The sequence below is a fragment of the Drosophila ananassae genome, chromosome 2R (genome assembly GCF_017639315.1).
Source record: "Drosophila ananassae strain 14024-0371.13 chromosome 2R, ASM1763931v2, whole genome shotgun sequence".
Taxonomy (NCBI): domain Eukaryota; kingdom Metazoa; phylum Arthropoda; class Insecta; order Diptera; family Drosophilidae; genus Drosophila; species Drosophila ananassae.
The window spans coordinates 12167242-12194863 of NC_057928.1; the positions used below are offsets into that span (position 1 = coordinate 12167242).

At 44.6% G+C, this 27622-nt stretch overlaps 7 protein-coding genes across 10 annotated transcripts; 3 read left to right on the forward strand and 4 right to left on the reverse strand.

Moving 5' to 3' along the window:
* Positions 1–5678: 5678 nt before the first annotated feature.
* Positions 5679–11255, reverse strand: LOC6493446 (glutamic acid-rich protein). The gene is made up of 8 exons (XM_001957734.4): positions 11075–11255; positions 10521–10820; positions 9862–9909; positions 8464–8909; positions 7339–8011; positions 6950–7273; positions 6248–6891; positions 5679–6185 (listed from the first exon to the last, which is right to left on the reverse strand). Exons 2-8 carry the CDS (start codon positions 10809–10811, stop codon positions 5879–5881), a joined length of 2733 nt encoding a protein of 910 aa, XP_001957770.1. The 5' UTR covers positions 10812–10820; positions 11075–11255; the 3' UTR covers positions 5679–5878.
* A 102-nt stretch (positions 11256–11357) lies between these two features.
* On the forward strand, positions 11358–14660 carry LOC6506494 (N-acetyltransferase eco). The gene is made up of 2 exons (XM_001957733.4): positions 11358–14227; positions 14289–14660. The coding sequence occupies exons 1-2, from the start codon at positions 11607–11609 to the stop codon at positions 14491–14493; spliced, it is 2826 nt and encodes a 941-aa protein (XP_001957769.1). The 5' UTR covers positions 11358–11606; the 3' UTR covers positions 14494–14660.
* Positions 14661–14789: 129 nt separating this feature from the next.
* On the forward strand, positions 14790–16287 carry LOC6506495. Of its 2 annotated transcripts, none has more exons than XM_001957732.3 (3): positions 14790–14968; positions 15137–15477; positions 15532–16287. In XM_001957732.3, exons 2-3 carry the CDS (start codon positions 15184–15186, stop codon positions 15697–15699), a joined length of 462 nt encoding a protein of 153 aa, XP_001957768.1. In that variant the 5' UTR covers positions 14790–14968; positions 15137–15183; the 3' UTR covers positions 15700–16287. The 2 variants fall into 2 exon arrangements, with proteins under 2 accessions (XP_001957768.1, XP_001957767.2); XM_001957731.4 differs by having other exon boundaries at positions 14791–14968; positions 15132–15477.
* Positions 16208–21768, reverse strand: LOC6493444 (structure-specific endonuclease subunit SLX4). 3 transcript variants are annotated; one of them, XM_001957729.4, is made up of 7 exons: positions 21627–21768; positions 21019–21542; positions 19978–20958; positions 17575–19917; positions 17404–17523; positions 17014–17347; positions 16208–16956 (listed from the first exon to the last, which is right to left on the reverse strand). In XM_001957729.4, the coding sequence occupies exons 1-4, from the start codon at positions 21686–21688 to the stop codon at positions 17993–17995; spliced, it is 3492 nt and encodes a 1163-aa protein (XP_001957765.1). In that variant the 5' UTR covers positions 21689–21768; the 3' UTR covers positions 16208–16956; positions 17014–17347; positions 17404–17523; positions 17575–17992. The 3 variants fall into 3 exon arrangements, with proteins under 3 accessions (XP_001957765.1, XP_014764381.1, XP_014764380.1); XM_014908895.3 differs by lacking the exons at positions 21019–21542; positions 21627–21768 and having other exon boundaries at positions 17575–19912; positions 19978–20864; XM_014908894.3 differs by lacking the exons at positions 16208–16956; positions 17014–17347; positions 17404–17523 and having other exon boundaries at positions 18373–19912.
* LOC26514431 lies at positions 21565–22143 on the reverse strand. Its single transcript, XM_014910135.3, has 2 exons — positions 21915–22143; positions 21565–21850 (listed from the first exon to the last, which is right to left on the reverse strand). The coding sequence occupies exons 1-2, from the start codon at positions 22037–22039 to the stop codon at positions 21688–21690; spliced, it is 288 nt and encodes a 95-aa protein (XP_014765621.1). The 5' UTR covers positions 22040–22143; the 3' UTR covers positions 21565–21687.
* Positions 22144–22308: 165 nt separating this feature from the next.
* LOC6506497 (major facilitator superfamily domain-containing protein 1) lies at positions 22309–25001 on the forward strand. The gene has a single exon (XM_001957728.4). The coding sequence runs from the start codon at positions 22855–22857 to the stop codon at positions 24289–24291; it is 1437 nt and encodes a 478-aa protein (XP_001957764.1). The 5' UTR covers positions 22309–22854; the 3' UTR covers positions 24292–25001.
* Positions 24907–27545, reverse strand: LOC6493443 (RINT1-like protein). Its single transcript, XM_001957727.4, has 5 exons — positions 27297–27545; positions 26415–27242; positions 26134–26359; positions 25282–26074; positions 24907–25211 (listed from the first exon to the last, which is right to left on the reverse strand). The coding sequence occupies exons 1-5, from the start codon at positions 27435–27437 to the stop codon at positions 25025–25027; spliced, it is 2175 nt and encodes a 724-aa protein (XP_001957763.1). The 5' UTR covers positions 27438–27545; the 3' UTR covers positions 24907–25024.
* Positions 27546–27622: the final 77 nt, after the last annotated feature.

Genomic DNA, 27622 nt, shown 5'->3' on the forward strand with positions numbered 1-27622 from the left:
ACTCCATATGATATTATCCGATTGAAAATTATTTAATAATATAAAGATAAATCTTGACAGGTATTCCCTAGAAAACTATCCTCTAAAGAAACAAATATATTTCAGAAGAACCTACTGTTTTACTGAAACCAATTATATTAATAGAATAGAAACTTTGGAGAATATTATAATTCAAATGATAAAAACATATTTAATAATTTATATCTTGAAATGTATATTGAGAACAATACCCTAGAGAAACAAATATTTCTCTGTGTGATAGACAACCAGAAATGCAACAGTTTCTGGCCAATTCCACTTAAATCAATGATGATAATGACGTGAATGCAGTCCAAGACGATCATGATGGTAGTTCACATTTTGGCATTTGCATTCAGCAATTCACATTCGATGATGCAGTCGTTTTTTTCCTGAAGTTCCTTGGCTTCTCAAGTTTTTACTTCACTTCAAACGACAGTTTTATGCTCTAAATTTTATGTGTATCAATTTATTGGACATTCAGACTGCCGCGGCAGACGGTCAACCTTAACATTTAGCTTATGCATTTGACGTACTCGGAATCCGAATGCAACATTTTGACCGAAAACATTTTCTGAGATCTTAATTGGCATACTATTTTTTATATATAGTACTTGTTCGTGCCCCTGCCTCATGTAGCCTGCCACTGGATATTAATGAAAAGTTGTCGGACAATGAAATTGCACAATCGTTCATTGTAAACAGAGAGGTTACCTGCCAAGATATCAAGATACCTGGAGAGAGAGGAAAATGTATCATGAAGAGCAGCACCATATGACAGGGTTAATAGTAGTGGCAGTACTAGGAATAATTAATGTGTAATTTACAAGCAGCAAGTGACAATTAAAATGCCATTCCCCGAACTACTGTTATGCAGTAGTTCCAACGACCAACGACAAATGCCTCGAATGCTTCACCTGTCGGTTAACATTTTCGGACATCGTCGGTCAACTGGAACCCAGTTGAGAGGGTATGGGATTACCAATAATATTCGAGTTAATTGGACTTGGCCAATAATTTGTAGTTAACTGGTATGGATGTTCTCCGACTGTCTGGTATGTGTCTATACATGTGTCAAGTGTTGGAGTGTAATTTATAAGCCGTATAGCATTTTTATTGCCATTCCATTGTTGGGGGAAAAGTAGCTCCTTTTTTTTGGTAATTGATGTTGCATAAAGTACTTAAAAGTCTAGACTCTAGACACATTTGTTTGCCTTAATCTGAGCCCAAACTTGGCTCAAAAGCATCAAGTCTCCAGCCGAGATAGCCTATCGCCATCTCCGACTAGACCCCACTTGAGATCTCCATCTGCAGCACTCAATTATGTTTACAGACCTGCAACCGACTATAAACGTCACCGCACTACGATTTATGAATCATAAAGATCTGCCTGGCTTAAAAGCGCCAGAGTGCATTCTAAGTGATTTAAATACAATTAAAATACTCTAAAAGAATGGCAAACCGCTTAAGGAATTACTCAAGCGGTGCTCCATCGTGATCAGACTGGGAGGGTAAGAGTCTGTCCCGGAATTGGTGGTAATCACTTGAAAAAATTATAAATCATTTTAAGAAGAAGTAATCTTTATTTGATGCTCTTATGATGGAATATATTTCCTTTTAAGATCTACAGGTTTGAAAGTTAACTGAAACCAATAACAAAACCATTATTCAAATATTTTCTCTCAGCACACACGACTACCAAAATAATTTGCTAATGAGCCTGGTCTCCGGGAGCAGTCATCCATGGATTAGCGAATGCGGGCTCTGGCCTGGGCCTGGTCTTGGTCTTGGGTCTGGTACTGGGGTAGGGGTATGGGGGAATGGAATCTTTGGTTTTAGTGGGTTTTTCGGCTGACTTTTGACTCGCATTGTTATATGATTTGCGCGGCCTTTTCCTGGTTTTTAATTTTGGATTGCAGCCACAAGTGTTTTGTTTGTATAATCGCCGCAAATAGCCGGGCAGCGTTTAATGATCGGCTCAAGCTCGCTCCGCCACACTTGTGTGTTAATTTGGACCAAAATATATGGACAGAGTGGATCGGGCTAAGTCCATGCATCAGCGATAATGCCTGCACCGTACTGCCTGCTGCCCGCTGTGCAATAATTTAATGCTTTCCATTCACGCCAAGCTAAGATCCAATGGGGGAGCCAGACAATTGATATTATAGTATATAATGGGATCTGGCAAGCAACTGCCGTCGACCTTGTCGTTATTTATAGACTTTATAGATACCAAACGATCAGATCAAGGGGCAAAGAAAAGATTATTACGCACTAATCAGATGCTTTGGGTTATTGTTTTCGACTCTCCAACTTCGATTTCGCCACAGATCCGTTGACTTTAATGGAGTCGGAGTGGAATCGGGAAAGCGTTGCAATCATCAGACATCAGCCCAGCTCAGCTCAGACCCAAAACTAAGTTGCAAACAATGACAGAGCCGTGAATGAGTGTTGAAAAATAAAAGAGAAATATATTCATAAAATAGGAAAAATAAGAAGCGCCGCCGAGATTTTCACACTACAAGTCACAGGCACTCAGTCGGCCGTGTAAACTCGTCGGCATTAGCCAAGAGAAACCCCTGGTGGCCCCTGGGCCCTGCCACCTGGGTGACTCCCCCCCATGACACAGCCGGATGGCTTCATTTACATTTTGGGCGTGAGAAGAATGTATCTGCAGATACTACAAATATATGTACAAGAGACCCACATAAAGAGATCTGCTTCATCGGTTTAATTAGATTATAACTCGCCATAGTTCCACATCCACATCCATGTAGTCTTTGGTATTCGGTATCAGCTCCCAGACATCTCCTGGCTGACTTAATTTGAATTGCGTGCCAAAAATGGTTATCGCACTGACTGACGGCGGCGGCGGCGGCGGCAGGTTGCATAAGTGGGGCGAGGCGGAACTGGGCCCATCATCCATAAAGTGCACTTGCCATAAAGTTCATTTGCCTACTGTCCCAATTGGCCGATTGGCCATGTTAACTTTGGCCACAAGCCGCGCAATTAACTTGTCTTGAAAGAGCTTGCGGTTGGCGGTTTACACATTGCCTGGGATTTATTGGCCACTTGGAAAGAATCCAAGGAACTAACTTATGCTTAAACAGAAATAATAGTCGAGAGAACTTTCGGCACAAAGGTTTGCTGGCCGAGGCTACAAAAAGAATCATTTAAACTTTAAGAAACTATTAAAATGCCTTTTAAAAACAAGCTAGTTAAATTGAAAATATTAGTAACAAAATGGTAGTTAAAGTTAAAATGATTTTGGTTTGATTTTTGTTGGTGCTTTTTATTAAAAGTCTTTATATTATTTTTATAAGTCGTAACCTACCCAGATAACTCTTTAAAGATCACTAAAAATGATAAATGAATACTAAACTTTATGGAATATTTTATGTTTAGAGCTTAGCAGAAATGTTAAATATTATTACAACTGTATTTTAGAATAATTAGTAAAACTATTACCCCTCAATACACATTAAAACAAACTGCACTTTGCTATTTAATTAAATGCAATCAAAGATTTAAGAAAAAAGCTTAACCCAGCCTGAGCTTCGGTGACAATGTTGTAACTCTGGTTCGCTAATTTTTTTCACAAAATGCTAGAGACAATGACTGATCGGAGATTACAAATGCCCACAATCAAATCATTACCAACATTTTTCTCCAATCTCAACGCTTTTGTAAATGTATGCAAATTCCGGGCCTTTGAGTGCCAAGGTTTTTTACAAGAAACTCCAACAAACTGAAAAGCAATAATCCCTCGGCGAAAGACAACAAAACAAACACATCATATTGTTAACGATGTGAAAACTTGGCCAACAAAGCCTTTTGGCCAAAACAGCGGCAATTAGCCACGCACCCGCACAGTCGCCTGTACATCTGAATGAGATGAATGGCCATGGTGGCGAGATCCAAGATCCAAGATCCAAGATCCAAAGACATCCACGGAGATACCACTGACATTTCAATACGAGCGTCAAACTATTCCATTTAACACAATTTATGAGTGGCGATGCGGCTTCTGATTCTGGCGGAGAATCCATCGGCAGTGTCTGGCATTAACCGAATTGCGGGACCCGTGGATAACTGGATTTTTTTTTCGTCCAAGTTGTCCAAGTCCCCAGCGGCAAGCTCAGCACCTTGGCATTTAAATCGTAACATGTGCAAAAAGTGGCCGACCAACAGGAAGATGGCTGAAACAGGGCACTCGGAGAAACCAGGGTTAAAAGTTGGTTAAAATTAAGCGTATAAGGATATTAAGGATATAGTTTCAAGATATTATATAAGCTTATATATCTGGTTCTGAATTTTAGGATACAAAGGGTACTTAGGTTATAAAAGAATACTAAGTACATATTATCCTTTAAGTAAGTTTATAACGCAGGGTTCTTAAGGACTTATTTCTGTCAGTGCAATGACACCGCTAAAATTTCTTAATAGAAGCCCCAAAAAACCACAACAAAAAACGTAACTAAAAAGCAACAGACATGGAATCACAAATTAAATGTTAATAGTAATACCCCGGACCACAATGGAACGGCGGCGCCTGAGACGAAAACCGGATTTGTGGCAGAACAATGTGCGCATAAATCTAGCGTCAAAACATGAATGCAATTTACCCAAAGTGAATGAGCGATTGCCAGGGATTAGGCTCCAACTCGTGAGCTGGGGAAGCTCTGTAGCTGGTGGACCAAGCAGAGCTGGCTAAAATCCAAAACACCGAAAGAAAACCTGATGTTGTGGCAAGTAATCAAATCACAACTTGACATTGTGTGACAGAGCCCCACTTAATGGCCCCGGCGTAGAAAGGAAGCTGGAACGGATCGGGTTGGAGTTGGAGTTGGATTGCATCGGATGGCAGGTGAGAAAGGCCGACCGACTGCCACCGAACAGACAACACGCATATAAAGTGACAGATTGCATAACAGCCGAAGACGAAGACGAAGATTCCATCCTACCACCACCTGACAACGATGCGGTGAAAGTTAATTTGGCAGAAATATGTAGAAAAATTATGAAATGAAATGTATTTTCCTTTCGGTTGCAGCCGCAACAGTTCCGTTGGCATTGTCTTTTGCCGCAGACCGCTGCAGTGGCAAGTAGCAAGTGGCAGGTATCAGGCGGAAACGGCAACCACTTGTGCCACCCAATAGGTTAATAAATACATTCCGAATGGAATCAGGAAGAGCACACATCACGCCAAGTGCTTCAAGCAGATAAGGGACATGACTCCCAGTGTCGTGTTATCTGTAAAAACAATAATTTAATTTATTTTTGAGCGAAAAACAATAAAAAAAATAGAAAATAATAATTTTAATAAAAATTATGATACAAAAAGCTTGTGGCATGAACTGTACTGCCTCCACTTGTTAATCTCATTCGGCGTGCACCATTTTGGACAACGCAGCTGGCAATTACATGCCATCTGGGTGGGGGCACCTTGAAGGGGCAGCAAATTGGCGGCCGACAGGCATTTCTCTGCCATTGTTCGGGCCAGGTGGGCAACCGGCCAGACTCTCGGCCATTTTAGAAAGGTCCAAACGAGCCGCTCGACTGATTCAGCGAAAGGTTCAGCCGCGACAAGAAAGGTACTTCACTCCATACGCTAACACAATCCTCAACAGACGCCTTATAAAGACACGGACACAGGTTGGTTCAGTTAGGTCTAGACATTTATTAAACCGGCTGGAGACAGCTCTGGTTGGGTATCGTCGTGTGCTTTTCTTGGAGCCCACTACAGGTTATGTTTATATTTGAAATATGTTTCTTGTTTTTGTTGCAACCAAATCACTGGGATTGGTTGTGGCTATAGGGAGTAAATAGATTACTTTTGCTTTCGTTGATGAAGTGAGACTTATTTGGAGTCGCTGCTGGTCGAATTGGCCGAGGACTTGGTGGCTGCTTTGATGGTCGCGTTCGAGGTACGCTTCACGCTGACCACGACATTGCGTTTCGTGGAAGCCGGACCTGGTTTGGCGGCTTTGACTGGCTGCTTGGGCGTGGCTTTCTTTACCGGCTGCTTGACCGCCTTGCTCGGGGTTACTGGCGAAGCGGCGGGTTTCTTCTCTGGTGACTTGGTAACCGATGCGTTGTCCTTCTCCTCTTCCTCCTCGGCATCGCCATTAGCTTCCTCTTTGGCGTCTTTCAGCTTGTTCTTCTCACTGTAACAATAAATATTTTTTATTTTTTAAATCAAAGATAGGGTATCCCGATCCGAGCTCACCTTTCAATGTCAATGTTGAGCACAGACTCGTCCTCTTCCTCCTCTTCTTCCTGGTCGACTTCAGCCAGGAGATCACCGAGGTCCTTGTCGACCGCCTCCCACATATTTTCATCATTGTTGTCATCCGGGTGATCTTCATCACCGTACTCCTCCTCCTCGTCGTCTTCATCTTCATCGATTTTGGCATCGATCTCTTCTTCATCGGCCTCTGCCTCGTCATCGGCGGCCTTCTTCTCATCGCCCTCCTCCTGGTCGTCCTCCTCGGCTTCCAACGACTTGTTCTTCTTCTCGTTCTCATCCTTTTGGCGCAGGAAGGCCTTGACGTGGGAATGCGACAGACAGTGCTTTTTGGTGTAATCCTCCAGAGAAATGTCCCCGACTTTGCCAGAGTAGTGATTGCACAGTTCGCAGTAGAATGCCTCAATGGATTTGATGTACTCCGGGCCGATAAGACCGCGCTTGCGAGTCTCCTCGTCGGTGCTCTTCAGCGCATTCTCCGCCTCGGTCACCATGGCGTCCACATCGGCGTCCATAACGTCCACATCGATTTCGCCCACAGAGTCCACGGTCATGAACTTGTTCAAATCGATCTCGCGCTCATCCACACTGTCATCCGACCCAGACTCGTCATTTCGAGCCTTGTTCTGTAAGAAGAGAAGCATTTTAATGAGGAATTCAAAATAAAAAACTATTAAGTCATACCCGGATGTGATCTAGAGAACAGCGATGGTTCTCGTAGAGCATGGCATTCTTAAAGGCCAAATGGCACGACCCGCAGTACGGCATCAGGAACTTCTTGATGGTCTTGTGATGCTCGGAGGCCTGGTGAAGATTCTTGGGCTGGCGGTAGGCCAAACGGCAGAGGCGGCAATAGCGGGACTCATGCTCCTCTTTGCTGTTCTCCTCAATCTCGCGCTGGGTGGTGCGCTGCCGTGCGCGCATGCGTTGAAGATCAGCGCGCTGGTTAAGGGCCACTTGGCGCATGGAGTTCTTGTGGGTGCGTGAGTTCAAGTGGTAGTTGTACTCCTGCGGATTAAAAGCGAAATAAGTAGAGGTTCAAAGATTCCAGGGGAGAAGCCCACTACACCTACCTTGAAAGTAACACACTTGACCCGACAGTGAACGCAAATGAGCTTGATGAAGGTGCGCTTGCGGTTGGTGTTGTGGTCATCATCGCGATGACGGGAGCTACGGCGGTCCTTGCTCCGCTCGTCGCCCGAATCGTCCTTGTCCTTGCGCGACGAGCGATCCTTCTTGGCCGAAGACGAGGACTTCTTCGACTTGGAATCCTTCGAGTCGCCGCTGTCCTTATCCTTCTTCTTACCTGAACTGGAGGACTTTTCGGCAGCGCTCGAAGATTTGGGCTTCTCATCGGACTTATCGCCGTCACCGGCTTCGTCCTCGCCCTTTTCCTTCTCGCCGTCCTCGTCATCGGAGCCATCATGCTTGGCGCTCTTGGCATCGGACTCATTATGGTCCTTCTCGTCATCATGGTCATCTTCCTCGGCGTCGCTCTTATCATCTTTCGGTTCTGACTTGATACTGCTGCGCTTTTTGCCCGGCGATGACTTCTTACTCTTTTCGTCCTTATCATCGTCCTCATCGTCGTCTTCGTCATCATCGTCGTCGTCATCATCATCATCATCGTCATTGTCCTTGTCTTTGCTTTTCTTTTTCTTGCTCTTCTCGGCATCGCCATCCTTCTCCTCATTGTCACTGGAGTTGTCACTGCTATTCCCTCCCTGGCGTTGGCGTCGCAACGAGCTATATTATTTTGGGGAATGAATCGAATTCGAATTTGAAGTCATGTCAAGATGGACAAGGAAGATATTTTTTGCCCGTTTTTTCTACAAAAGCTGGGCATAACTAACTAATTACTGTCACACTACAGTGTTTTGGGGGTGTTGATTTTGATATGCCAATTGGCATTGGCAATTTTTCAGTTCAATCTACTATAGTTACACAATAATACACATTAATCTATTTATTCTCTGTCCAGTGGATCATTGTTCATATTGTCCATCTGGATGCCATCTAGATGCATATCAGTCTCACTGACATCTTTCTCAATAAAAATTTGATACACAACAGTTGACATTCGTTCGCGGACGATAAACTCTGATTTGGTTTTTTGTATTTGGGACTCGTATTTTTGGTTTGATTTGTTCTGATTCTGATTCTGATTTTTGTTTCTTATTTCGTTTTTGTCTATTTACCTTTTCAGCTGCTGAATCTTAAGCAGGCGGGCCCGATCTTTCTGCTGAGCATAGAGCAGTTGGCGGCGCATGGTACGCAGGTCATTCGACTCGTTGACCCGGGTGCGAACTACTCGCATCCCACCCACCCGCATACCGGTGCGCATCATTCCGCCGCGCATGTTCATGGTGCCACGTGGTCGGGATATATAGCTTGTGCCAGCCACGCTCCTTAACATCCGTTTGGGCGGACCCATCGAACCATCCCTCTGATGGCGGCTGCCGCTGGTTGAATCATCGCGCTGGCGGTATGTACTGGAGCTGCCTCCACCGCCACCGCCACCGTTGCCGCCGCCGCCGGTGCTGCTGCGATGTTGGTAATTCGATGAGGATGAGGATCCAACATTCTGCGACGAGGACGAGGGACGATCGCTGCGATCGTTCGAGGAGGACGTACGACGGTAATCCTATGACGATTGATGAGTAGGAAGGTGTGTAGGAGCATTGATTTGATATTTGGTTTCGATTTGATTTTGATTTTTTTGCGAACAAAATTGGTACATATTTATAAATTATAAGGAATTGCTATATTTATATATATAGTAATAAATAGTATTACATTTCTGATTCTGATTGATAGTTTGTGGGTCATATAGCAATATGCTGATATATATATAGTTATATGCTGGTCCTGCAGCGTGTGTGTGTGTGGTAGAGCATGATGGAGAGAACCTTAGACGCATAGCTATTTGGATTTGGATCGAGATCGATCGACACATATGCAGATGTACGTACACACTGACAAATATTATTATTATTGATATTATTATATTGTTATTATTGTCTGTGCTCGATATATATATATATGGGGACAAATTTGACTGCTGATAGAATACACAAGAGATAATATATAGATCAAAATCGTATCAACCGCTTTTCGCTTTCTCATGTTAGTCGGAATTTCGGCTGCACTTGATCAGATCAGATCAGATCGGTGCGGATCGGTTCGGTTCGGGATCGGTTCTGTACGGATCATATCGATCGCTGTCTCTCTACTTTGTCGATGCTATTGGGCAAGATACAGATTTAAACCAACCACACATAATGGTATATGGTTATACGGTGCTCCAAAGTGCTTGTCTGGCCACTTTGAGTCCGCGCTGTTTGCTGTCTCTTAAATTTTTTTATTTTTAATTTATAATAATTTTTTTTTTTTTCAGAAACATTGTATGCTTTAACGCTCTATATATATAGGCTCAACTCAAATCCCGCGTTTAAGCTTCACAAACAGTGCTATAAATATGTGAAGAGTCATTAACATTACAAAGTACATGGAGCATGGCTTAATTGCATATTAATATGGAGGAGACCTTTCGATTATCGTGCGTTTAGCATTGTAAAGGACAGGATTTAACTTACGTCTTGACGCGGGCGTTTGCGGTCGTCGCTGCGGTCACGCGATGAGTCCTAAATACATTAAAAATAGAATTCATTATGATTTGTATACTACTCGACACAGATATACTACAAAGTGCCGATGGCAATTACTCAAAAATGTTCTTTAAAGAGAAATTATTGCTGGTACTGTGAATAATCACTAAACAGAAACCCCTTTTTATACATTTTTTTAACTTTAGCATACATGTTTAAAAATATATTCCTATATATATTCGGACCACTATTGTTTTCTCATTAGATTGCATCATATATCCCCTCCAAAAATATATCTATATTATAGTATTCACGGAAATACAAACAGGTGTGAGTGCAAAAAACAAAATCTGCATGCTCGCTGGCAGTTTTAAGAGTATTTTTGAATTTGCAAACATCTAATTTGCTTCTTGCAGCAATTAGAAATGCACAAATCTTGGAGCTCTGCCCCATTTCTTAAATGTAATGAGCTGTCAATGATGAGATGTGCCCTGGGCCTCAACTACAAACATGTTTCTTCTTAAAAATATACACTATTTTTCTATTACATCCTTAGAATTATTTTATTGACTACTCTCTTAAGTTAAATTAGACATTTTTGAGTCGCTAGCATCTTGTAGTACACTGCAGTTGGAAATATAACTCACGTAGCTGCGCTTGTGGCCGGAGCTGGACTCGTAGCGACCACTGCTGCTAGAGTTATGATGGGTGAACTTATCCCGGCTCCGGTTATCGTAGTGACTGTTACCGCCGCCCCCGCCTCCGTTTCCGCTGTAGCGGTTGTTATTGTTGTGGTAGTTGTTCTCGTACCGCCCGCCATTGGGCCGGTAATTGCCCTGGGTGCGGGTGTTCACATAGTTGCTGGAGTTGCGATTATTGTAGTAGCCACCCCGTGTGGTACCACCACCACGTGGAATGAAACCGCCTCGTCCACGCATTTTTTTAATCTACAAAAATAATGAAAAGATGCCAAAAACTATTATTAAACCAATTTAGTACGCCCCCTACAATAGACGAACGTATGTATGTATCTGTTAAAGATATATGTATGTATGAACGTGTCCTGTGTCCAGCGCAGCACCCCCGGAACAGGAAAAAATATGTATTTCTCTACCGGTAGCGTCGCTGGGGTCGTAAAAAAATCGATAATGCCGGTCCACAATTTTCGCAGATAACTTCCAGCATCTTCTACGTTACTTACCTCTCTTTTAATGTATCTCTTAGGTTTAAAAAACTATTCACTAGCTTAGCGTTGATTCTTCAACTAGAATTGCACGTTTCTATATTTTTTCACAAACTTTTTTCAGAGCAACTTCACTTTTGCCAGACGTCTTTGAAAGAGAAAAAATTTTGTAATGGCGAATGAGTTCTCGATGTCATCACCGATGCTTCGATGTTCCTTACCTTCTGTTATCGATATTTTTATGGCTCTTATCAACACTATCAATTCAGTTATTTTTTTGATTTTACAAGCTTCATTCGTTTTTAATATATTTTAATGAACACTAATATTTTTAGGAAGGAAAATTATGAATTTATCTCTTTCTTTCTAGGCTCTCTGCTCCACACAAAGAATGTATTATCAAGGGGTGCTGCCAAGAAAAAGTGTGTTGGAAAACCGGCGCCAAATCTGTATTTGGTTACGTTGATCACAACACTACTCAACTAAAAAAAGCGGGATTATCAATATTTGGACAACTTTGAAGATCAATTTTGAAATAAAGTGAGAAAAAATGGAAACGCCGACGGGGAGTGGGCATCCGAATCGCCCCACCCGCACGGCCACGCCGCGCCTCTCGGAGCGCAAGCGCCAACTGTTCAGCAGCCTCGTCTCCAAACTGCGGAAGATCCCCGACGAGGAGAATGCAGACACGGATACACTGGGGGTTTCGCCCTTAAAGCCCCACGCAGCTGTCAACAGGGACAGACGCAGCCTCTTTGTGACAAACGAGTCGGAGGGAAGCTCTGGGTGCTCTAGCAGTCCAGAGACCAATAAGGAGAACAAAAGATCGACTCGTGGCGTCTTTAAAGAAGGAGGAGATGCGGCTGTAGTCGTGGCTGCTACCGAGGAGCACCTGCCGCTGTTGTTTACAACTACTATGCGTTTGAACAGCATCAGTGGCAGTAGCCACACCAGCAGTCCAAAGACACCAAAGAGTCGGAGGCAGCCAGAGGACACCGCCATGTCGTCGCCCTCTGAACTGGGATCTCCCCCAAGTGTGGCACCACGCAGATCGAGTAGACGAAGTACAAGTGCCTTTAAAAGACATCTGGACTGCGAGGATCAGGCTTTGAAACCCATTAAGAAAAGTGAGGACAAGGCGGCAGGAAAGGCCAAGAGGGTCAGCGAGGAAGACCACACATTAGATTCTTCAGTTGGACTTGCAAAGAGCAGCCTTGAGCCTTCCGTATCCGCTATCGGAACATCTAAAGTTAACCCAGTGATCGTAAAAAGTCGCAGTAATAGTCCAAAATTATCCCACGAGCCACCGATTCCGGATAAAAGTCAAAAGCGTGTTGCCACGACTCCGACCTCTAGTGATTCTGACGCGAGATCACCGCAGAGCAAGCTGCCAAAGTTGAACCTGGAGAGCAGCATTCCCACCATGTCCTTTTACTCCCACAGAAAATCCGGTAATTCAGAGACCATGCACTCGGTCAGCACTCCCAAGAGTTCAAAACGATCTGGCCGGGCGAAACCTGGAGCGAGGACTCGGACGTCGCCAACTTCCCAACAACGGTTGAATATCAACAAGGGAGTGCACCACAAGATAAAGAAGCCAAATTTCAACCGAATGGCCCACACCGATCTAAACCACATACTCAAATCGCTCAACAACGAGAGGCTAAAGAACCTGATAACCACCAAGCGAGAAGAGCGCGCCAAGGTGGAGGAAGTGCATCAGATCCTCCGCAATGCTCGCGATCCCATTAAGATGGCGAAACCGCTAAGTGTGATATCAGCCGACGACGCCAATAACAACAATAACATGTGGCAGCAGATGGAGGACGACTTCTCGGACCTTAGCGACGAGGACGCCAAGCAGCCGAGCATACCATTCGAGGAGATGGAGCCGATCATACCGCTGATTCGCCACGAAGTCGTCAAAACCTCGCCTCCTTCGGAGACCGTGGACCTGAGCAAGCGGAAGTTCTTCAAGTCTGGCCGCAGGAGCAGCACCTGCATGGAGGTGAAGATCACGGACAATATCCGAGCCAGCGTTAGTCAGGGAAAGATTGCACTGATCCAAGCTCCTCGTAGGAAGCCGAGAGGAGTTCGCGTAAAGTCAGCCACTATATTCTCCGCAGAACAAGCCACGGTGGATGCGATCCTTAAGAACCTGGATGACTCGGTGGTGGGCGACATTGTCGAATCTGAGCCCATGGACACGGAGGCTGCCCCGAAGGCTATAGAGTACATAGAACCAGTGGTTGATGCCGACATTAATCCATTTTCTGCCTTCCGTGACCGCTTGCCCTATCAAACGGATGACCCCCAGCTAATCGAGCAGCAGAAAATCCTACTGGAGTTCCTCATAAGCAACAACATCTGCACAGAGGAGAACTTTACGATTTTCATCGGAGATCCCGACAACCACAAGGAGGAGGCCAACAAAATCATAGATGAGCTGTACATGGTGGTGAACAGCGAGGAGGCCGCACTCGACGACTTGTTGTCAGACCCGATGGATTGGCCTGAAGTGGAACCGCTCGACTTGCCAATAGATAGGGAGGAGCAGCACACAGTAGCCGAGGTGGCTCAACCAGAAAAACCTTCCGCAAGTGAAGCAGGATCCCAGCCTAAGCTGTTTCCGATTTTCAATCAGCGACTGCAGCCGGTTGTAAGGCAAACTACTCGCCGTAGACCTGAAACGTTTACAAGAAAACTTATGACAGCAGCTGGGGGATCCAATCAGTACCAGATCGACGCGGGTCAGAAAGCCTTTGGGGCAAGGCAGTGTCAACAGTGCGGCCTCGTTTACACTGTTCACGAGCCGGAGGAGGAGCAGCTGCACCGCGACTACCACAACTCGATACATGTGCTGCGATTCAAGGGCTGGATAGATGAGGACATTGTGGCCGTCTTCCCGGAGTGGTCTAACGACGCTCGGATCATTCGCATCAACGAAAATGCTCCGTCAGCTCGGTTGGATAGGCTCAAGGAACTCATCGGTGTGGTGGACAAGGAGCTGGGCTACACCTCGTATATTGTGCCAAAGGTGTTCGTGGCCTACCTGGCAGTACGAAAGCAGCAAATTGTGGGATTCTGCCTGGTGCAGCCCCTGTCGCAGGCCCACCGCTTCATCCAGGTCGATGGCACGGATTACTTTAGCGAGGAGACCTATGAGGCTAGGTATGCCACATGTTTTTTTTATATTTTGGTTATTATTAATTGTTCCCCTTGATCCTTGCAGCTGCGGCGTGTCCCGGATCTGGGTTTCTCCTTTGCACCGACGGAGCGGGATTGCCAGTAAGCTGCTGCGAGCCGTCCAGTATCACACAGTGCTCGGCCAGGAGATACCTATGGAGCGCATAGCCTTCAGCACGCCAACGGATGACGGGCGGGCTTTAGCACGACACGTTACCGGTTTGGATAACTTCCTTACCTACGATCAGTGACCTGGAAAACGCATAGAAAAATTGCTATTGAATAGCTGGATTATTTTTAATTTCAAACCTGTAATAGTTTCTAATTTTTTGAACGCGAGATTGGATTAAGTTTTCTTTGTTTTCAATGGTGGAGCCCATTGTCTCCCTCTAATATGCAATAAATTTATTTTCATATATTGGTTTTTGATAAGACTGCTTCTTAACCAACTTATATTTCAGATATTTTAAAAGAAAATTTTAAAATTTCAAAATATATCGAGTTTATTTCCAAAATAAATCGAGATAGGCAACGTGTCAAATCGATAGACTCAAACGTCCATCGATATCTTTTCAAGAGTAGTCTTGCACATCTCTAGACTTGTGAGCCAGGCTTTGGGCGTTGTTTTCGTTGCTGTAAAGTAGTAGGAATTTATGAATAAAACAGACTTATTAGATCTGAATGGGACTTATGCCAACATTCCGGAGCGGAAACAGTGTGCAAATGGTGAGTTTAAACGAGATACTGCACTTTAAGAAAGAGAGACTTTCGGGGCTGGTCTATTTGCTTTAATGACGCCGCCACGCCCAATGTGACAAATTGGTGCTGCATGTGGCGTGGTGGTGGTTGCAACAACGTTCCTAAGGGCACCATTGTTCTTTTGTTGCAGAGCAGAAAGTATTGAGTGGAACCCTTGAAGTACCACCACATCCATAAAAGCTATGTCAACAATCGAAGAGGAGCGCAAGGCGTACGAAAAGAATCCCTATTTCACCGGGCATATTTACGGCAACTTCTCGCCGTTTTATGTGACCATTGCCATTTGCACAGTTGTTCTCGGCTCTATTATCATATTGAACATTATCCTTGGCTGCTGCTCCAAGCATCGCAAGTACTGGCAGGACAGGCATACCGGAAACCGTTGGCTAGTTTCCATTTGGTCCGCCACACCGCACAAGCAGCCGCCTCTGGACTTTACCGAGCTTAAAGAAGCTTCATACTTTCAGCGTTTCCATGTAAGTTTGTATAATATTCTGGGTTAGTAGCTTACAAACTTCGATTCTCTTTAGCCCACCACCCACCAGCAGGTGTTCCCCGACGACGTCGTTATTGGCGTTGACGACTTGGAGCCCGTTCATCAGCATCAGCGTCCGCCACGCCCCGAGGGCCGCACCCTACATCAGCAGCGTCAACGCGAAGAATACGTAGAGTTGCAGAAGCGCGAGAGCGATATTTAATTAGAAATGGCTCTCTACTTCCTTTATCCTGCCGTGGCCGCCTTGGCTCTGTTCATAGTCGGAGTGATCATCATCATGCTGCGCTACGGTCCGCGCTTGTGCGGCCTACGCCACCATGCTCTGCCGGACAATGACGACCTGCGGGAGAAGACGTACGAGCACGAGATCAGCTATGCCTAATTTTTCATTTATACATTCCGGCAATGTAGTAAATTGCTTCTCAATATCAATCCCCGCTAACCCCCTAGAGTCTGTAAGCACCTACTAACCATCTGCACCCATGGATAATCAATTCGCAAGCAGTACAAATAGCCCTTTTCATTTTCGAATATATATTGAAACCGATGTGCCTTCCCGAGAAATATATATGCCGTCCAAGTGTCTTAGTATTATAAGATCCGACTGTAATTAAATGTTTGTTACCCGCTTGGGTATTTTATGTAATCTGCATTTAATCTGAAAGTCCAATATTTGTATCTCCTTCCGTATCAGTAAAATGCAAACCATATACATTTGTATTCGTTTCGATTTAAATTATATTTTTCCTTTTTAACAATTTTGAATAAAGCTCAAATTTATAACCCCGAATTTAAGAAACAAAGATATTTAACACAAAAAAAATTAAGTAAAGTTCTAATAAAATCTGAAGCTGTGACTGTTACGAGAGTGGTGGGATTGCTTCGGTTTTGGTGAAAAATCGTTCGTTAAACAGATGCGCGACAAAATGTCATATTTCTGGGTGTCAGTCATCAAATTGGACATGCCGGGTCCGGAACAAAATTCGATGGCAGACATTGACGTAAACTTAATGGTTTCCAACAGTTTTTGGATATACTCCAGATTCTTTTTGTTTTTAATTTTTTTACTCTCTTCTTGTTGGCTGGAAGCCGAGGTAACTTGGTTGTCGGCAGTCGTATTATTATTTTCCTTGCTAATGGATAACCGTTTGGTCAGTATATCAGATACGTATTCGATATCTTCTTCAATGCTAGAGTTCCTACTATCTTCTTTCTTTTTCTTAGGCGAATTCTCGTCCTCGTTTCCGTTTTCGTTGTCAGTTTTGATTTTAAATTGTTTGAAGATTTTCAGGGATGGTTTGATCATGCCCTTCATTTGGCAATAGCGTTCGATGAGGCAGAATCTTACCTTCTCGGTAACAAAACCTTGATAGAACTTGATAAATTTTAGAAAAACTTCATTCGACAAGTCAAAGACCTCTTGTCTGTCAATATATTTATGAGGATTCGTAATGAAGAGCTAGAAAAAAACATTTTTTACAACAGAAAGACAATTATAATATGTGGCAAAACATACAGTCTGAACGCTGCTAATAAGGATAAGATCCCCTAGTTGGTGGGCATACTCATACATATCAATAACCTCATCCGGTTTCAAGTCGGCCAATCGTAGCCTCAAGGAATCCATACAAGCGCTCGTCATAGAGGTCACCATAAACTTCTTGCTGAGATAAACTAAGGATCGAGTTGTCTCCAGGGAGATCTTTTGTAGCAGGTCATTGTCGTTCCAGTACACGTATTCGATAAACTTTCGGAAATCCGGAGCAGAGACGTCATCCAGTACAATGTTTTCCGAAAGACGAGCCTCGTCGAAATCTCCTTCGAACATGCGCTCGAAGACAGGAGAGGCGCTAGAAATTAACTGATCGGTTGGATGTTTTTCTTGAAATTTATATATGCTTCTTACCTCATTAAGACAAATTTGTGGCATTTTACTACCACTTTTGAGCCATCCTCCTCGAATAAAGCGAAGCTGCAGTCTGAAAGATGGCCCGATTTTAACAAATAGGACATGCGTTCACAAGGTCTGAAAGTTGAAAGTTTTAATATTTTGAGTACAATTAATAGATAATCTTACTTCATGTCTTGCCAGGGATTTTGAGTCCCGTCCATTATTACATATAACAGAACGCGCCGAAAAAACAAATACGAAATATTTTTAAATAGGAATGAATGCGTAGTACTGGCAAATGTCACAGGTATAGATTAGGCAGTGTTGCAAAGCGTACGTGCTCTGTTTCTAGCTTGCTTGTAACCCTAACCGTTTTTTGAATTCAAAAATTTAAAAACAATCTTTGTTTCTTTAGTATTAATTGTAGAATATATTTTCTATCCCTTAATTACAAATCTAAATATCAATAATAATAATTTTCAAGCGCAATAAGCTATATAACAATCCAACCTATATAAACTAATATAATATGTATAACGCATTCGATTTAAATTTTACATAAATACAAAGGAAATAAGTGCATTTTTATGGAAAGAAATGGAAATTATGTTTTTTTGGACGCTTTTTTTGGGTGCTTCCGAACATGGCGTTCTGCTTGTTTGCCCGGAGCAGCCAGGTCGTAACGAAATATTATGCAGCGGCGGTCAAAGAAGCTCTTTAGGTCCTTGGGATCGAAGCGGTGGCCGATCTGCTTGAGGTGCAAATAAACCTCCTGCAGATCAATGGGTTCGTACATGAGGACACTCTCGTGCAGGCGGGGGTTGGCGCAGAGAAGATTGTGCCACGCAATGTGCAGTGGCACCAGCGGCTGCTGAGTCTTCTTGGAGACATTCGTTTGCAAAACATAAAACTCAAAATCATCGCAGAGACTGGGCGGCAAGGATTGCGAAAAGCGCAGGAGTTCCTCACCAGTGGCATCGTTAAATTTGATGTCCCTCCGGGGCTCAGTAGGAGTTAGGCAGTCTTCATTGGTTGATTTAATGAAATCAGTAGAGGATTTAGGTGTATCCTTTATCACTGGGGAAGATCTAGACCGAACCAAAGGCGTGCGCTTGGGTGGATGATGGTCTTCTGGAATGGTAGCCTGCATTATTGGATGAGTTTGGTTGTATATGAACTCTAGCATTTTGATGGCCTGTTTGCGCTTCAGGGGCTTGATGCCATAGTTGTATAGTTGCTGCAGGATCTGAGCCTCTGGAAGGGACGCGAAATCTGGCTTGGGCGTCTGACAAACCTGCACGGTGTACACATTTCCATCAACCTCCAGTTGATCTGGCACATTTAGGGAGTCCTTCTTTGGTGTCCCCGGCAGGTCTGGTAATTTTATCTCACCCGTAAGCAAACTATCTAGTCCATTGGGCATGGAATCTATTGGATCCTTTGGCTTTTGGAAAACGAGCTGATCAAATTCGTCAAAGTCGTTGTCTGACTGACTTTCGGAGAAAGTAACTTTCCCCAAAAGATCCTTAAATTGACTGCTCTTTCGGGCTAAAGGCTTCACTGGTGCATCCAAGAACGAGGCCTCTGACCAGTTAATGTCGTTGTAAGTTGGCGATTCCTGCTTGGAGGAGCTTAGAATTTGCGAAAGAGTAAAAGGCTGAGATTGAGCTGCATCAAGGATACCAAACTCAGCACGCTCCTTGCTCAAAGCGCTCTTGTTTGGCGATCGTGAACTTTGCGATCTCTTCTCAGCCTCCGGAAAATCCTCTAGGAAGGCATCCAGATCTTCCTCAGTTTGAAAGTGCGGAAGTTCCCTCTTTTTAGTGACAGGCGAAGAGAAGCTGCTGTCAGAACTTTCTTCATTGAAATCCTGCATTTTGATCGACTTATTGGCCTTCCAAATGGAGTAATTGATTTCCTCATCGGAAAGTAAGATCGCCTCGTTGTCATCATCGCTGTTTAGGGTCAAATCAATGCTAGTATCCGAAAATTTGTATGGCGAGGGAGCTGGTAATTCTCGCTTCTCCGCTTGTGAGTTTATTTTCCAGTTTAGCGGACTCTTGAAGCTCTGGTCGTTAGAAAAGCTAAAACTCCTTTGCAACGAATTTCTCGAAAAATTCAACTCACTGAAGCTGCCACTTTCTTGCGTGTGGTTTGAATTGGAATGGACTTTATCTATTAGCTGTGATAAGTTATCTGAGTTATGGAAGTCGCCCTCCAAATCCAAGAAAATATCATCTCTGTCCTCCTTATCTTCCACAAAAGAAGCCTGCTTATCCATTTGCGCATACTTCATGTACACTTCCTGCGAAATGGGACAGAATTCATTGTTGTCTATTGATTCCACAGTTAAAATGGGATCTTCCTCAAAGTCTCTTGGACTGTCTTTTGGTTCCGTAATATCCCCATTCAGGTTTTTGCTTAAATCGTTTAAATCATCTAAAGATTGATTTAGAAAAGCGGCATAATCGATGGTCCCTTCATCTTCAGCAGTATTTTTCTCCTGTGTAACATCGGAAACAGTCTTTACTAAAAAGAACGAAATATTATTATTTTAATAAGCACTCCTATAACTTTAATATTTCTCACCTTCATCACTGGAACTGGAAAATATTTCGTAGGTGGTTATTTGTGAAGCTTCTTCTAATTCCTTCACCGAAGGCGAGAGTTCACTTTCGCTTACGTTCTTGTAAACTTTTAGAGAAAAATCTTGAACATCCGGGGGTTCAGTGGACAGGGATGTGGGTTCCAAAATGGGTGGGTCTCCACCACAAATGTCTTCAAAATTCTGAGATTTATTTGAAAAAGTTGGAGCAGTAGGCTCCTCATCTGAATCGGCGAAGAGATCGGGAGAAGTGCACCGTGTAATTTGGGTGGAAGCTCCAGCGCAGGAGGAAGTTTCCGGTTCGAGATTCTCCTTATCCTCTTGGACTATTTTTGGTCGCTTATCTGGCGGCTCTTTCAAAGGACTGCTGCTGGTCGAAGACGCATCCATGACTGTGATGTCCTCCACTTTAGAGTCCTCTTCGATCATGTTCTCAGCGACTAACTTTTCCAGTTCGTCCAGCTCACTGCCCACTTGCTGCTCTAGTTTTAACTGAACCTCAAAATGATCTTCCAGTTCAGTGTAAACTAAATCAAATTGCTTCTTAAGTTGGCGATTTTTTAAAGTCTCACGTTCTGGGGACAAGTCCCTTCCCTGTATTGCATTCCAATTTTTAAGCAGATGATTAGCCGGCGTATAACTAACTTCCATTAAACCGGTTACATAGTATAACCCCATATCAGCTATGGCATCTTCGTTGGGCTCGTGAAGGATATGCGAGTTGGGGTGGGGTTTCAAGTTGAGGAGGGATGAGCTTATTAACTCGTAGGGCGGGATCAAAAGCTCTTTTTCACTTAGATCCCTGGTTCGTACTTGCTGCGCCAGAAAAGCGGATACGTTGCCTTCCAACTTCTTCTGCTGAACATCGGGATTTCGGAGAGTAAGGGCAGTGAATTTATTGGCCCACCGGCTACGCTTGCTTCCCTTGGTGGCAACCACAGGAAGGACGTCCAGGGATTTGTAATCTGCACAAGGAAGTAGTAAACTGAATGTTAAGAAGCAACATACTACTTTAATTTACTCACCTTCTTTGGCTGCTGTGCGAAACCCGTATTTCTGGAGCTTCTGGCGTATATTCTCAGTGGAAGCTTCCGAGTTTCCGTCAACGAGGTCCACCACTGCTTCCTCCTCTTCGTTTAGCCGTAGGCATCCATGCTTCTCAGCTTCAGACTTGGACAGCGCCAGCGCCATCTCGATGTCGTCCGGGCTAAAGTTGTCCGCCATGCAATGCTGAGCTGTTACCTCTGCAAAAATCTTTTCATTTCGAAGGAAGTTGCTAATGCTGGGTTGCTTTTTCCCGCGACTGCTTCCCTTGCGAGTGCTTCCCGAGGCACTCCCCTTGAGCTTGGGCGCCTTCTTGGGCTTAGGACCGGGCTTCTCAAAAACGTTGCTGGCGCGAATTGGTTTGATTTTGGGGGAGGGAACATCAATCTCCATGGGAAGCGGAGAAGGAGCCTTCTCCCCTGGTGCATTGCCCTCCTCATCAGCATCCTCGGGTGTTGCGAAGAAGTTGGACAAACTTAAGGTAGCATTTGTGCTGCGCGTTGATCTTTGGTGAAAAGAAAAACAAATTTTTAAAGTAAGACAACGTGTTTTATTGCTCAACCACTATATCATATTGAAGTGGAATTACCGAAGTTTGCCAGAAGCCTGCTGCAGCTTTTGGAAGTTGGTCTTCCGCGTCTTGCGATCCATTATTTGGTATTCTGCTCCTCGCTCTCCTTGATCGCGTCCTTAATGAACTGAGAAGTCCGCGGAGCCGCAAACTCAAAGAGTGCTTTTCTGTCCCGCTCCTGTTCTGTTTGAGCCAAAGCCTGTGCAAGTTTCTCGTTGGCAACGCGTTGAATAGGAGTCAAGCTGATATGGTGGAGAAGAGTTTAGCATTATTGACGATTTTAGCATAAGAATAAGTTATATTTACTTCCAAATTCCGAAGAGCACTGTGCCAGCGGCTAACAGGGCATAGGCAAATCGGTTGCGGTACGCGTAGGATGGAGTGCCAAAGGTGCGTCTGGGCTTCCGTTTCGAGGTGTCAATAGAATCCATTACTGCAATTGCCTCGAAATTATATAAGTTAATACATTTTTGACGCGATGGGATAGGGAATCAGAAAACATGTTAGAAGCGGTGATTTGTTAGGGTTGCCAGGTTTAGCAAAGTAAAATGAAGTTGATGTTACTCTAAGTAAAACTATTTATGTATGTTAAGATGAACAGTAAAATGAATATATATTAGCCATTAAAAGACAAGTTTATTTAATAAACGTTTAAACTCTTTTAATTTTATTATTATTATTTTAACAGTCCAGCTGTTATGTTGCACCTGTCCAACGGTGTTTTCCAACACTCATGCAGCAGACAGTGTGCAACACTAAAAACGTATATGCGTAATTAACGCTAATTAGTTGTCCGCTGGAAACAATATAGTTTCAATCGAATTCGAGCATCAATAAAGTGCGGGTGCACACGGCACACTGCGCATTAGCATAATAAAATCGAAATCAAGCTCCAACTGGAGTGTGAAAACTGATAACGGATGCTTACACCACCACATCGACATCCCACGCAGCAACTATAACAACAACGGCATTAGACAAAGGGTACTAGTCGCAGTACAGTAAACAAAAACAAATAGAAACCAGCCAGATAATACAAAGCAAAGCAAAATCAAAAGCAAGAGTTCAACTCGCACACACACACACAATCCATATTTTGCAGAAACGGCGAAAACAACTGCAGAAAGAAATCAGAAGCAACAACAACTATTGTTTTTAAAACTCGATAAAACATTCATATTTCAATACGCCCTTTTCGCTGGAGAGCTGGTCAGTACTGGATAAGTCGGCGATCTAGAAAGTAACGATGGCGCGCGAGGACGAGGAACGTATCGTGGCCAACGAGGTCAACGAAGAAGAAGAGGGCGGCCAGCAGGGTCCCGGTCGTGGCTCCCGACAGGATAATGAGCTCGCCCTCCCCTCCGGCGGCTGTTGCATGCCCACCAGCAAGAGCCACCGATTCATGGCCTTGGTGTTCATGTGCCTGCTTGGATTTGGCTCGTACTTCTGCTACGATAATCCGGGTGCTCTGCAGGATCACTTTAAGGAGGATCTCAAGATTTCCACAACGCAGTTCTCCCTGATCTATTCGATCTACTCGTGGCCCAATGTGGTCCTCTGCTTTCTTGGTGGCTTCTTGATCGACCGACTGTTTGGAATCCGGCTGGGAACGGTCATCTACATGTTGATCCTGCTGGTGGGCCAGCTACTGTTTGCCAGCGGCGGTATCCTGGACGCTTTCTGGCTGATGATCCTGGGCCGATTCATCTTCGGCATCGGAGCAGAATCCCTGGCGGTGGCCCAGAACAGCTATGCCGTGCTGTGGTTCAAAGGCAAGGAACTCAACATGGTCTTCGGCCTGCAGTTGTCGGTGGCCCGATTCGGCAGCACTGTTAACTTCTGGGTGATGCAACCGATCTACGACTATGTCAGCAACTTCTACCAAGGACACCGGGCTCTGGGAGTGGTCCTGCTTCTGGCCACCTTGACGTGCGTCATGTCGCTGATCTGTGCCCTGATTCTCGGGTGGATGGACAAGCGGGCGGAGCGGATTCTTCAACGGAACAGCAACCCCGCCGGCCAGATCCCCAAGCTAACAGACATCTTCACATTCAAGGCTCCCTTTTGGATGGTCTCCATCATTTGTGTGGCCTACTACGTGGCGATCTTTCCGTTCATTGCTCTGGGACAGAATTTCTTTGTGGATCGCTTCGGCTTAACCAAGAAGGAGGCCAACACTGTGGATTCGTTGGTCTATCTAATTGCGGCCGTGTCGTCTCCGGTGTTTGGCTTCATCATCGACAAGCTGGGCAGGAATGTGACGTGGGTGTTCACAGCCACGCTGACCACGATCGGAGCCCATGCCCTGCTCACCTTTACCCAGCTGACGCCGTATGTGGGCATGATCGTAATGGGCCTCTCCTATTCCATGCTGGCCGCCAGCTTGTGGCCACTTGTTGCTCTCATCATTCCGGAATACCAGCTGGGCACTGCCTACGGCTTCTGCCAATCGATTCAGAATCTCGGCCTGGCGGTGATCACCATTATCGCTGGCATCATCGTGGATCATAGCGGCAAAAACCACACGTGGGTGCAGCTCTTCTTCATGGGATGGCTAACCGTTGCCCTAATCGCCACCGGAATTATCTGGGGCTACAACAAGAAGCATCATGGCAATCTCAACATGACGCCTCAGCAGCGGGCGAGCTTTGTCAGTGCGGAGAATTATCAGAACTTTGAATAGAGCGGATGAATCAGTAGAGGATGGAACAAAAGGGGCAGCGATCAGCGGACGTACCCGCAGATCGGATTATTATCGGTTATATAGAAGAGGGGGCATATAGTTATTATCTGCGGGTATTGAAACGCCCATGTCCTGGCCCACGATGTGATGATGATGTGTGATGATCGGTATTTACTAACTGCAATTGTTCGCCAACCAAGAACGGGGACATACAATACGCCCGGATCATCCTTAAATCCACCCAAGATTCAAGACTGATCCGGGCGGTTTATATGCTATTTTAAGCTATGTATTTTTAGAGCAATTTATTATAACAGTTACAGAATGTTTTTGTGTCAGCGTTTTACAAATTAAACTTAATATCCAAAAACCACAAAAATTAATGAAACATTTAGTAAGAAGACTTGTGCGCCTTGGGCAAAAGAATAATATTGATCTTGTATATATTATATGTGTGTTACTCGAACCTATATCTCATCCATTCTATATTGGCAGCATTTTCACGAGTACAGTGGTATTCTAGTGTAATGAAGTGGATTACTAAATCTTAAATATGCCTTCCTTGCAAATAAATGTTATATTTAAACATAATTTTTTTGTAATTTTAAAAACAGATCATTACGTTTTATAATTTGATTTATTTAGCATAAAGCTGGCGTTCAAAATTCCTATAACCCAATAAAAACGAAGATTTCTGTGTGTAAATGTAATATTTACAAGATAGTTTTCTTTTTTAAAACATTTTAATGTCCGTTCGTCGCTCCAGAACTTCGATGCATTGTTTGCTGTCCATGCTAAGCACCTTCAGCTCCCGCAGCGGTTTCGTTTTCTCCTCCGCCGACTGATTACTTCGCAGGGTTTCCAGTAACAACAAAGCCGTTCCTCTGGCCGCCGTCAACAGCTTGCTGGCATCGTGAATTCTGACGAATTAAACGTGAAAGGTGTCAGATTTATGTTTACCATGCAGTGGCATTTTATGGGATGACTCACCTCTTAAATAGCAGCTCTGGACGACGGGTATACTGACCGAAGAGTGCGAACAAGTTGCGCGTCATATCGTAATTGAATTGCGCCGCCCCCGCCGGTGAAAACTTGGTGTTCATTACCATGCTCTCGAGCATGAAGTCATCGATTTGATGGGCTATTAGACGGAGGGTCTGGTTGAACAGATTGGAGGAGAGTTCGCTCTCCAGATTATGGAGCAGGGTGACTACCACTTGGAACATTTCGCCGCCGCTTGGCGACAGAATAAACGGCTCTCTGCTATTCTGCTCGGGCATTGTCGGCCAAGCATCGTGGCGATAGCTCATCGATTTTGCCTTCATTTCGTTGGTGGCCTTTGTGGCCAGATTTCGCATCAACTGCTGAGCCCAATGCTCCAGCTCAGCGACAGAGTGTTCAAACACAGAGTTTATCTCCGGGGCATTGGGACCCGCCAGTGCCGAGTGGAGATGTAGATAGTGCACGTTCTCGCCCCATTCACGCAACACCATTACCAGGTAGTTAATGGCATTCAGCACCGGAATGCTCGGCACTGCTCCACTGCTGTGCAGCTGCACCAATCTTCGTCGAAAGCTATCAATCAACTCCAATTGGAGTTGCAGGAATTGCAGTTGGTGGCCCGGCTGGATGAGTCCGTAGTATCGGTCTTTTATAGCGTCCAAGAGTCGCATAAACTGATCCGCACACCTGGGTATCTTCAGATCGTCCTCGAACGTATTGGGATCTATTAGCTGGAAGGGTGTCTCCGCCTGCAGAATATCGTCCATTTTTTCCGCACAAACTGCACAGAGAGAAGATTAAGTAATAGGAGCATTGGGGGACAGTGAAACCTTATCTCACATCGTTCTTCGAGCGAAATCCAGCGAAGTAAGTACATGGGCTGTGTAATTACGGAAATGGCGCTGGGAAAACTTGACGGATAACCGAATGTCTCGCGCAGCTCGGCCTCGAACGCCAAAGTCTCGTCTAGCAGATGGGCGAAGAGTATCTCGTCTTGGGCGATCTGTTCAATGTCCACTACCAGCTTCTCAATGGTTAGCTGCACCAGACCCCGCATAAATTCGAGCTGAAAGTGTCTCACGGTTAGTTGGTTACAACGATAACTTCAAAATATAACCTACCCTGATATTATAGTCCAATTTTCCAGCCTTTATTGCTGCCGGCTGGAATGTTTTGCCTACGAAAAAGTGTGTCTCCTTGCCCCAGTTGAGAATCTGTGTATAGAACCACTCGGGCTTGTCCAATCGATTGGTTTGCCGGGTTCCGGTAAAGTGGAACGTAAAACGCTGGCGGTAGGGTGCTAACAGAAGCTGCACTACCTGACTGATGGGCGGGCAAATGATGCTGGGCGTGATGCTTTGCAGGGGTGCTTGTTCCTCTGCCGGCGACTTGATGAGGAACATATATTCGGCCAGTAGCTGGGCCTTGGCAGTGTCCCGGGTGGGGGAGTAGTTGAGGGGCTGCTGGTTCAGATGCGCCCAGCGCATATTCTTCAGCACAGTTTCAAATTCGCTCGATAGCCGCGTAATCAGCAGCTTGTGCCAGTAAATGGCAGTGCGCTCGGCAAAGGATTTCAGGGACTTTGCCTGCACGGCATGCAGACGTCCCACCACACTGTGTTCGCAGTCGTTGCCCTCGTACAGCGTCAGGTAGATATTGACTAGCTTGGCCTCGTCCTTGCCATTTATTGCGCTTCCCAGCGCAGCACTGATCTCCTGGATGTCCTGGACCAATCGCAGATACTGCGTTAATCTCTGCATATGACGCACTTGGTCCAAGTCGTCGGCTACTTTGTCCAAGGCGGGCTGACACTCCTGCAGCTTTCGTTTCAGTTTGGCGCCGAACTGGGCCAGTTTCTCCAGCTCAAAGTCGATGCTCTCGCACACTTGTTGCTGGCATTGGAAGGCAGATTTGTAGCATGAAACGTTCTGGACATCTTCATAGTCGAGCTGAAGGTAATTTATTCGTATTAATTGCCATTTTTATGAATCAAATGCACATACCGTCTGGGAAAAGGCTTGAAGCCGCTCCTTGTAGTAGCTGGCTACGAGACTGGCACGATTTAATCGGTTGGCGTCCTTTCCAATCTCCTCGTTTAGCCGGGCTGCGATACGCAGCTCCATCTCGCTTAGTTTTGCATGCATTTTAGTGCCGCAAAAGCTAAAACATTCAAAATAAAAACTAATCGGGTCCACGAACCACGTATAAAAATAAATAATTTTGCAGTGGGACCAGGTTATGCTAATGTTTTTACCCCATCCTCGGTTTAAAAGTTAGATCTGTTACTAACTTGTGTCTTAAAATTTTTGTCCAAATTTAATTAGGAATA